Raw genomic sequence first — 11,709 nt, forward strand, 5'->3', positions numbered from 1 at the left:
ATGGAGCCATGGAGTATGTGAATTTCCTATGCCTCATAGCTCCATCTAGTGGCGGCAATGCCGTTTGAACGGCCTTCACCCAACGTATGGCTGGGCAGAAGACAAGCAGACCCCATAGTGTGCCTGGACTATATCTGACACTAGTTCCCACTATAAGCTAAGCGGAGTTTCTATCCTTAGCACATTGCGCTCGTTCCTGAGCGGCGCTCTCACTTCCCTGACTCACGGCTCGTTTCTCTTCAAGCATCCGGAGGCAAATCTTCTCTATTGAGACAATTAGGAAATAATTAGCATGGCGCAGGGAGGGGAAGCGTAGGGCCGCTGTTATATAGGGAGCATCGGCTGGGTGGAGGCGCTCATCTCAATGTCAAGCCGTGACTCCACACAACAAGACGGGAATTAAAAGGAACAATAAAACCCGCTGCTCTGCTTCCTTCATGTGAGTGACAACGTCAAAAAATAAAGACTACTTATGTCTTTAATTAGAAAGCGGGATACGTGATTTGTGGTGCGTGGGGCCGGAGGGTGTCCCGAGTGATAGTAAAAATGCAATTCAACCTTTGAGTAAAAGCATTGATGCCTAGGCTGGGTGCACGGGGGTGTAAGCGGGCTACTACAATCTCCCGGGATTTTTCCTGGAGTCATCTATAGTGATCGATCCCTACACATAGGGAACAATGGAGAGATCAATGTCCATGTAAACCCAAAATCGATTCTTCTGTATGTTCGGCGTCGGGGTCTCACTGTATACAGTTTTCTTAAGCAAGTTGTTTTTTGTGTGAGCCTGTTACAAAGTTTCTCCCCTGGAAATCCTGCCAGTAACAGTAACTTCCTGTTTAAGGCTGACAACGCTAAGTCACTGCAGTGCAATTAGCAGCAGTGCTGTCGGGCCGCCATTGGGGCTGCCTATCAGGGTTATCATACAGGCAGCCCAATGGCCAACTGTCAGGCCACCATGTGCACTCCTTTAGTTGACCATTGGGCTGCCAATCAGTGTAATCATAAGGCAATCCAATGGCCTAATGTCAGGCTGCCAGGTGCACTCCTTCAATAAACCATTGGGGCTGCCTATCAGGATTATAAAATAGGCAGCCCAATGGCCAACTGTCAGGCCGCCATGTGCACTCCTTCAGTTGACCATTGGGGCTGCCAATCAGGGTAATCATATAGGCAACCCAATGGCCAAGTGTCAGGCCGCCATGTGCACTCCTTCAGTTGACCATTGGGCTGCCAATCAGAGTGATCATATAGGCAACCAAATGGCCAAGTGTCAGGCCGCCATGTGCACTCCTTCCGTTGACCATTGGGGCTGCCAATCAGGGTGATCATATAACATGCACATGGCAGGCTGACAACACTGATACTAATTGTGAAGGAGTGGCTGTCAACCTGCAACAGGAAGTCCAGTTACTGGCAGGATCTCCAAGAAAGAAACTTTGGAACAAGAGAGGGAGTAAACGTTTACAGATATCAGAAATTGAGCTGAGTGCCAGGACAACCTAACTCCGGCGCACATGCACAAGAGTTACATCATCATGGAAAATGCCGGCTGCGCCCACCGCAACTTAATTCCATTTTGGGATGATTGTATACAGTGAGCCATGATATCACCTTTAGGATTTACCTATATTTTATTTGCTCTTGATTGCACAATGCGCCTATCTGTGGCCAATTTATAAATCCTCTGCCCAGCCTATAGCCGGGAGGATCCACTAGAGCCACTAGATGGCACTGAGTAGAACACCTGCGCTCCTGAGCGCCATCAAGTGGCTGTAGCACCATGCGACCAGCATCTGCTCTTATCAATCAGAATCAGCCCCCCATGTGTCTTCCAATGGGGATGCAGATTTCGGAGAGATTTGGAGAGAAATCTCAAACTTCCTGTGAGCGGACAGCAGAGGGAGTTGACTGTTCTCTGGGCTTCCCAAAACTAGAAAAAATGTTGTGTGTATATATATATATACACACACACACATATGAGTACAGTATATACAGGTGAAACTCGAATAATTAGAATATCGTGCAAAAGTAATTGCAGTAATTGCTGCAAAAGGGGCCCAAACCAAGTACTGAGTACATATGCATGCTTGTACTTTTCAGAGGTCCGATATTGTTCTATGTACAATCCTTGTTTTATTGATTGCATGTAATAATCTACTTTTTTGAGGTTGTGGATTTGGGGTTCTTGGGGTTTCCATGAGCTGTAAGCCATAATCATCACAATTATGACAAATCACGGCTTGAACCATCTTGCTTTGCATGTAATGAGTCTCTCTCATATATTAGTTTCACCTTTTAAGTTGCATTAGTGAAATAAATGAACTTTGCACGATATTCTAATTATTCGAGTTTCACCTGTATATTCTAAGTATTGAAGCATTGGTCCACTTGAAGGATGAGCACACGCGGGGTGATTTCTGTTCACAATCAGATCCGCTCAGGTAAAATATCGGCAATATTTGGGATGTGACCCCCATCGATATCTACAATACCTTCCAGCGTGTTCCTGCGTCCGTCCGCCCCGATGATCACATCAAACTCATAGCCCGACAAGGGGTGATCCTGAGGGAGGAACTCCGCCCTCCAACCCACTTCTGTGAAAGGAAAATGAAACCGTCACGTATCATAGAGGCGAATCAGACGATCGGAAAATGTACAAAGGCAAATTTTTGGCTTTGATTAGTCGGGGAGGTTACTGAACTACGTCGATCTGCTTCCTTCATATCGGTGCAGCAAACTAAAGCCAGCCAGTACTCTGCTAATACTGCCCAGCAAGCACTGTGCTAAAGTCACTCAGGTGCCGTCCTTCTGGAGAGAACAGCAGATGAAGGCATTGTCAGGGGGAGTCCTGTGATCTCTTTGAGAGCTTATAAATACCTGGAAGTGTTACAATAAATCATTACTTAAAGTAGAACTATGAGGTTAGGGCTTTTCCCCATAGTTCTCCTAAGGGTCACGGGAGGACACAAACTAGCGTCCTCCCGTCACCCAAAGCTCAGTATATCGCGAGCTAAAGCTTGCGGTATACTGAGACCGCCGCAGCCGGGACGGATCCCGACATTACTGTCGAGATCCACTCAGCTGCGTGATTGACAGCTGGCTCTGTCTATCTATCTAGCCAGCTGTAAACCGCCCCCTCCCCCGTCCGTCCCGCCAGTCAGCGCTGGAGGATCGGAGCGGGGAGGGGGGGAATCCCTGCAGCGACATGCAGCGACATGATCGAGAAGTGAGCAAGCGACGGTATGTGTTCGCTCACTTCCCGATCTATTGAGCCGACGTGTGACAGTTTCATTGTCACACGTCGGCTCAAACTATGAGGATGAGTGAAAATCACTCACCTCATAGTTCTCCTTTAAAGTAGAACTGAAGCCCTACCTTTTTTTAAGCTTTGGCTATAGTAAGGGAGGGTTATAACCCATTTTTTTGCCATCTGTGTCCCATTGGAGAGATTTCCCTTCACTTCCTGTCCATTAGCCACAACAGGAAGTAAGAAAATTTCTCCAAACTAAGAGAAACCCCTGGTGGTCAGCAGCACTAGTGTCCCCCATTGGAAGATTTCCCATCTTTTCCCGAGATTTGGGATTTTCTTTCACTTTCACTAATAACTGTCACCAGGACAGTTAGAGGGGACAATAAAAAGTTTTGGCTTCAGTTGCACTTTTACATGAACCGTATACATGGCACTTGGTCCTCTTTCAGGTCGGGTGCCTCGGACATACAGCGCCCCAATGCTCAGGTCAATAATTTGGGTCCTTTAGGAATACCTCCGGGACGTATTTATTTACGAGACTCGATGCCGTTTGTTTCCAACATACAATAATCCGCCGACAGTTCGCGCCGCGCGTCTGCGGCAAAGCTCCAGCATATGACACCGGCCCCCTCGCTCACTTAACAGGCTATAATTTAGGGCCCGGGCTCATTTTCATTCTCTCGGGTTTCAGAATCTTCCAAAATTCCGATTTGTCATCACTTTGTGATCATAACGAAACTTTATATCGCCTGCGCCGTCCCTTCTAAAATTATCCGGTAAGCAGTGAGCCGGCAGGGGGATTATTCGGGATAAACCGGCACGCGCTGGCAGCTATGATGAGACGGGGAGAGGCACCGACCCGCGTCCAAGTTTATCGCTGACGTGACCAGAGATTTTGGCACAAAAATTAGGGCTGGAGGATGCTGGACGACTTCCAGCCAGGAAATGAGGCGGGCTCTATCTGACTTGCTGCAGCTTCTGGTGCACATTGTGAGCAGCTCCCAGTGTGCAGTGACATCAGAGGAAGACATCTCAAATAATAAAAAGACAAGAAACGTACTTTGGTTCTCTTGATCCTCGGGGGGCTCCAGGAGTTTGACAAACTCAACATTCACGTGGATCTCTATGCCGTGCAGGAGAGCGATCTTAAACAACATCAGCTGCAGCTGCCAGATACCTGCAAAGACAGAAGATTTAGAAGAGGAGGGGAAGAGGTGAGAACTTTCCCTGTATGGACTCACCAACCTGGCATTAAAGAGAACCTGTCATGTAATAAATACTAGGGATGCACCGATACCACTTTTTTAAGACCGAGTACGAGTACCGATACTTTTGATCAAGTACTCGCCGATACCAATTACCGATACTTTTTCTTAAAGGACCAGGTCACATTTTTTCTAAAGCAATACAAACTAATGATTTTAGGTCAGTTTCTTAATATTATGATTCATGAGATGACAAGAGAGCATGACGCCGGCTTACCAGCCAATCAGAATGCCGGGCGCTGCGTCATTACAAGACACCCGGCTTCCGGATTGGCTAGCTTTCTGACCAATCGGAAAACGCGTCATTACACGCTACCCGGCTTCTCTCGTCACAAGTGACGAGAGAGCATGGAGCAGTTTCCCGGCCAATAAGGAAAATGGGCAGCGTGTAATGACGAGCTGCCCGGCTTCCTGATACAGGAAGTACTCGTGCTAGGTATCGGAGCATTTGGACTAGTATCGGTATCGGTGCATCCCTAATAAATACCCTTTAGGAAAGGAACTATACTGGAGACTGAATACAGTACTCCACTCCCTGCCGCCCTCGGCCCCTAATGCCTGATAACTGATCCCCGAAGTCCGCTGGTAAAACCAAGACTTGCATGAGAGTCCATCTTCGTGCTCCCCCGTAGCTCTCACTGGTTCCATCCTCTGACCACAGGTCACTGTAGAACATGGAGGCCATTGAGGTAAGAGGAAGGTACCAGTGAGAGCTGCAGGAGAGCATGGAAGTGGCCACTAATGGAAGTGTTGGTTTTACCGGTGGATTTTGGGGCACCAGTTCCCTGCAATGGAGCGGCATTGAGCGACACTGGTGGCAGGACACACGGTATTCCGTTTGCTTAGCAGGTATGTGCTCTCCTAAAAGTATTTTATTACAGGACAGGGTCTCTTTAAGGCATGTGCACACTAGAATATATTTGTATGGAAGAATGAAGGTCAGTGTATCCATTATGCTCTGACCCATAATAGGAATGCAGAGTAGGGCACATTTAAATGCATTTTGTATTGCCTCTCGTTAATTCCAGTGGGCTCCGAAAGAGCTTCAGCATCCAAAAAACAATACTCATTTCTGGTCAGTGCACCACAACACAGCACACGTGTATTGACATGGATGAACTGTGGTATGTTGAAGGATCATATGTGCTAATGCTCGTTAAATGTCCCCCAAAATGCACATCAACGCACACGCATACACTACTGATAACACTGCAGAATACAAAGACATTGTAGACAATTGTGCTCCTAAAGCCTTGAGTTCGGTGAAGGACCTTTTCTCCTCCACCATGACTGACCTCAACCCCACTGAACACTAGTCAGGTCCTCTCGTCCAAGAGCAGTACCTGATCCCAGAAATGCCTTTTTACCTGAACTGGCACAAATACCAAGAGATAAACTTTGGTGAAGGCCCTTTTCTCTTTCACCATGACTGAGCCTCGTGGGTATAAAGCCAGCTCCATAAAGGCACTGTGTGACCAGTTTGGTGTGGAAAAACTCGAGTGGCCTCCACAGAGCCCTGACCTCAACCCTACTGAACACCTTTGGGATGAATTGGAATGCCAATGGTGAGCCAGGTCTTCTCACCCAACATAAGTACCTGTTCTCACACATGGGCACAAGTTCCCACAGATACCCTCCAAAATTTTGTGGAAAGCTTTCCCAGAAGAGTGGAAGATGTTATATCTGGAAAAGGAGGGCAACTCCATATTAATGGCCATGGTTTTAGAATGGGATGTCCAACAAGCTCATATAGGTGTGATGGTCAGGTGTCCAAAAACCTGTGGCCATATAACGTACCTGGAAGTGCTACGCTTACACATTACTTAGCATGCATGCACCTGACATGACAATAATATATTTGATGGCACAAGCCGGCCCTGCAATGACCCTTCTCCCATGACACTCACTTATATGATCGATGGCTCCCGCGCAGAACTTTCCATAAAACTTCTTGGCTCCAAGACATCGGAGGTCATGGATGGTGTAGGGCCAGAGGTGCAGGACATTGTTTCGGGAGAAGGTGTCCCTCTTTTCCACCACGACCACTTTGGCGCCCAAACAGGCCAACTCAATGGCGGTCCGCAGTCCACAAGGGCCTCCGCCAATGATTAAGCACTAGAAGAAAAAAACAAGGGTTAACGTTAGTGCATAGGGAGACATAGGCAGCAACAAATACATATGTATTCAGGAGAGTTGAAAAAGGTTACAATATCCATGTGGCTTTTATTGGTTTATGTGTTCTGGTGACATGGACAGGAAGTGGACAGGAACTGAGGGGAAATCTCAACAGGGACACAAAGAAGACTAGACAGTATTTTGCAGAAGATACTGCCGCTCTTGTGGGATGTTCCCAGTCTGCAGTGCTCAGGACCGACCAAAAGTGGTCCAAGGAAGGAAAACCGGTGAACCGGGTCATGGGCGGCCAAGGCTCACTGATGCCTCTTAGGAGCGAAGGCTAGTCAGTGCAGTACGATCCAATAGAAGAGCTTCTGTAACTCAAAGTTAATTCTGGTTCCATTAGGAAGGTGTCTGAACACACAGAGCACCCCATTTTGTTACATATGGAGCTGCGTAGCCGCAGACTGGTCCACCCATGACCCATGTCCACCGCAAAAAGTGCCTACAGTGGGATCATGAGCATACAAACTGGACCACGAAGCAATGGAAGAAGGTGGCCTGGTCTGATGAATCATGTTTTCTTTTACATCATGTGGATGGCCGGGTGTGCGTGTGTGTCACTTACCTGGGGAAGAGATGGCACCAGGATGCACTATGGGAAGAAGACAAGCCTGCAGAGGCAGTGTGATGCTTTGGGAAATGTTCTGCTGGGAAACCTCGGGTCCTGCCATTCGTGTGGATGTCACTTTGACACGTACCACCAACCTAAATATTGTTGCTGACCAAGTACACCCCGTCATGGAAACGGTATTCCCTGATGGCAGTGGCCTCTTCCAGCAGGATAATGAGCCCCCTGCCACACTGCAAAAATGGTCGAAGAATGGTTTGAGGAACACGACAACGAGTCTGAGGTGATGACTTGGCCTCCAAATTCTCCAGATCTCAATCCAATCATCATCTGTGGGATGTACTGGAGAGACAAGTCCGATCCATGAAGGCCGATCACCTCACAACTTACAGGACTTAAAGGATCTGCTACTGACAGCTTGGTGCCAGATACCACAGCACACCTTCAGAGGTCTAGTGGAGTCCATGTCTTGTCGGGTCAGGAGAAGGGGGAACTACTCAGTATTAGGAGGGGGACACACATCTAGGTACCACAGCATACCATCAGAGGTCTAGTGGAGTCCATGTCTTGTCGGGTCAAGAGAAGGGGGACCTACTCAATATTAGGGGGGGACACATATAGGTACCACAGCATACCATCAGAGGTCTAGTGGAGTCCATGCCTTAATGGTCAGAAAAAGGGGACCTACTCAATAATATTAGGGGGGGGTTATAATGTTATGGCTTATCGGTGTGTATATATATATATATATATATACATGTCAAAGTCATTTTGTATAACGGCAGGACGCATCTGTTTTGCGAAGCTGAAAAACGATGACCTCACCCGCGGTTATTTCCATGTTTGACCGGAGCGCACCTCTGTACGAGAGTTGGAAGCGCTGTCGGCACCCCCCGTCCCGGGAATTCCAGGCCTGTTAAAACACAGCCGGGTGTTGTGCTAATTAATCTTTGACATTAGACATCATCGGTACAATGGCTGGATGAGGTAAGGGGGTCGGTCATGGCATTTCTGAGCGGTTACATCATCCCTGATAGCGGAGGCACCCCACAAAACACCGCCAGCGGGCGCGATAAGACCGCGGAGGGGTGCGGGCCGCACGTCGCTTCATTCTGTTCCATGTCTGTGGAAGTTGACTGTTTTATAACAAATCCGTCATTGAAGCGAATCTCAAGCCAAAAGTTTTGTTTTTTTTTAACTTGCGGACAGAGCAGGGAAAGGTGACAACGTCTGTCAGCTGTTGCTGATCTCTGTGACCCCATTGGGGAGCTTTTCCTTCACTTTCTTTCCTGGTGTCACCAGAAGATCTAAGAGGCACACAACAGTAAAGAGTGAGGGAAGTGTTATCATTGCTGTGTGCCACCACTCGGAAATGTTAGATCCGGTGACATCATCACTGGGTTCCTGTGCTTGTAGACAATGCAGGCTGATCATGACTGGTGGGAGGGGTCATCAGGATGCTGTACATAGCTTCCTGAAACCATCACAGTGCCCTGCCTCAGTACTCACCTCAAGAGCCCTGATGCAAACAGTGGGCGGGCTGTTGGGAGGAGTTATGCAAATATCAAACTGTTTTGATGGGCGGGTGTCAGTCTGGAGAAGTGTGCGTTCCTAGGCAGGCTGAAATTGCATGCAGACCACGCTAGGTAACGCCCACAGAACCAATCGATTAGTTGAAAAAATAATCGGGTAAGTAATCGATTATGAGAATAATCGTTAGCTGCAGCCCTACTCCAGACTCCCAGAGATTGAAATTTCCTAGCTGGAAATTCAGCCCAGAGGACGCACTTCAACCAGAAATAAAGCTACGGGGTGGAGTCACCCTTTAAGTGAGCACTGTTTGCCATCGCCATAGAAATAACACAACCTTTAAAAAACAAAAAACGACCCGTCAGCCGGAGACAAAACCATTTCCTCGCCCGTGTTGGGCAGACGGGATTACTCATCCCTAAAAATACATTCCTCCTTCCAAAATCGCTGATGATGACATGCCGTCCTCTCTACACAAAGAAAACATCGAGCGGCCGGGTCCACAAAGCACAAAATCCTCAGCAGATGTTATCGGCGACGCCGGCTTGCGAGGGAACGGCGTGTTCACAATGCGGTAAAGTGGACCTGTCATCAGATTCCATGTTAAATCCACGCATGGCGAGTACTATGTCATTGACACACTTCCAGGCATGTATCACTTGTCATAGAGATCACAGGATGATGCCTGAATCTTCAGAAAGACAGCGCCGTCTTTGTTCAGGCATCATCCAGGGTCGCCATCTACTTCCTGCACTGACATTCCACACATAATATATATATATATACAGGTGAAACTCGAATAATTAGAATATCGTGCAAAGTTCATTTATTTCACTAATGCAACTTAAAAGGGGAAACTAATATATGAGAGAGACTCATTACATGCAAAGCAAGATAGTTCAAGCCGTGATTTGTCATCATTGTGATGATTATGGCTTAAACCAGCAGACTGATCACAGGGGAAGAGACTGAGGAAATGCTTCTGCCTGCTTATAGCAGACTGATCACTGGGGAGGGGAGACTGAGGAAATGCTTCCTCCTGCCTGCAAAGTCTTGACTTGAAGAAAAAGCTACAAACTTTCCACTGCCGATTACTCGGTGATACAGGAATGAAAAACAAAATCAGCATTGCAATATGGCGGCTCAGGAACATCTCTGTTCTCTCATCATATGTGTAAGACATATAAAAATAGAAACTTCCCGCACATTCCCCGTTACCCGGCCGGCTCAGCCGAACCTCTGGAAAGTCTGATTCCTGGTTGTCACACTTTCCCAGCCGCCCCAGAGGGCTCGTCAGCCAGCAGAAGAGAAAACATGAACAGAAAGAACAGGATGTCCCGGGCTGTGAGGATGAGACGGGACGTGTACAAGAATGTTCAGCTGGAATTATATATATATATCATCAGATGTACGATCTATACCTGGATGGTGCGGAGAAAGGCCTTGTTACTGCCTGCTGGGAGTTGTAGTCCACCCACAGCTGGAGAAAGGAAGATTGTACACAGGTATAAAAATGGGAGTCGGGATCCAGACAAAATCCTGAACATTCGCTTTATTAGTGTTTCAGGGGGTCTCAAACCTCCGGCCCTCCAGCTGTGGGGTGGAACTACAAATCCCATGAGGCATTGCAAGATTCTCACAGCCACAGACATGACTGCGGAAGAGAGATGCATCATGGGATTTGTAGTTTCACCACAGCTGGAGGGCCGGAGGTTTGAGACCCCTGTGGCATGCTGATGAAGCAAATGAGGATTCTAGGCTCACGTTCATGGCCATCAATGCGTTACGAATGCGCGCGCGTTATAAACATCACCACCGCGACTCGGAGTTCACATTTCAGGTGCTGGGTGAATGTGGTAGACGGAGGTGAATGTGCGGCTGAATCCATACTTCAGAACTACAAAGAAATGTCCGTTAGACGTGCTGATCACATGACTTTGTTTATAAATACAGTAATACCTTGGTTTACGAGCATAATTCGTTCCGGCAGCATGCTTGTAATCCAAAGCGCTTGTATATCAAAGCGAATTTCCCCAGAGGAAATAATGGAAATTCAGATGATTCGTTCCACAACCCAAAAATATTCATATAAAAATGATTACAATACTGTACTGTAATATAATACTGTACAAAATATAAAGAAAAATTAACTGATTACCGGTACCTTTTGTGGCCGGTGTGAGGGGGACAAGAGAGAGGAGGATTATTGTGTAGGATGACTTTCACTATCACTAGCGGAATCACTGCTATCTCTCGGCTCAATGGAATCTTTTTCATTTTGTGAAACCTTAATAAGGAATCTATTCAATGTGACATTGTGTTGTCGTTAAACAGACTCATCGCTCGCACTGCTACAGCCTTATTCGGTGGCGGTTTTCTGCAGAATTTTGCTCTTATTGCAAGACATTGCTTGTATATCAAAGCAAAATTTTTCAGAAATGTTTGCTTGTCTTGCAAAACGCTCTCAAACCAAGTTACTTGTAAACCAAGGTATTACTGTAAAGCGCTATGGGCAGAGTTAGGGGGGCTGTTAGGGTGACATCAGGATCAGAATTTGGGTCAGAATTACGGGTTAACATTAGTGTTAGGGTTAAGGTAAATGTCCGGGTTTAGCATTTGGGTTGGAATTCAAGTTGGCTTTAGAGTTAGTCTTAACTCTAACCCTAATGCCAGCTCTAACCCTATCCCTAACTCTAACCCTAATGCCAGCTCTAACCCTATCCCTAACTCTAACCCTAACCCTAACTCTAACCCTATCCCTAACTCTAACCCTAATGCTAGCTCTAACCCTATCCCTAACTCTAACCCTAATGCCAGCTCTAACCCTATCCCTAACTCTAACCCTAATGCCAGCTCTAACCCTATCCCTAACTCTAACCCTAATGCTAGCTCTAACCCTATCCCTAACTCTAACCCTA

General features: G+C 47.1%; 1 protein-coding gene across 3 annotated transcripts in view; it reads right to left on the minus strand.

Moving 5' to 3' along the window:
• The window catches only part of MICAL2 (microtubule associated monooxygenase, calponin and LIM domain containing 2), an 82,165-nt gene that overhangs the window by 53,047 nt on the left and 17,409 nt on the right, over positions 1 to 11,709 (minus strand). For all 3 annotated transcript variants that reach the window (XM_018555381.1, XM_018555388.1, XM_018555370.1), the window contains exons 2-4: positions 6,423 to 6,630; positions 4,311 to 4,427; positions 2,493 to 2,594 (exon numbers count right to left, since the gene is read on the minus strand). In XM_018555381.1, coding sequence (XP_018410883.1) covers positions 2,493 to 2,594; positions 4,311 to 4,427; positions 6,423 to 6,630 — 427 coding nt within the window. The remainder of the gene's footprint in view (positions 1 to 2,492; positions 2,595 to 4,310; positions 4,428 to 6,422; positions 6,631 to 11,709) is intronic.

The sequence above is a fragment of the Nanorana parkeri genome, unplaced genomic scaffold (genome assembly GCF_000935625.1).
Source record: "Nanorana parkeri isolate BGI_ZX_2015 unplaced genomic scaffold, ASM93562v1 scaffold10, whole genome shotgun sequence".
Lineage (NCBI taxonomy): Eukaryota > Metazoa > Chordata > Amphibia > Anura > Dicroglossidae > Nanorana > Nanorana parkeri.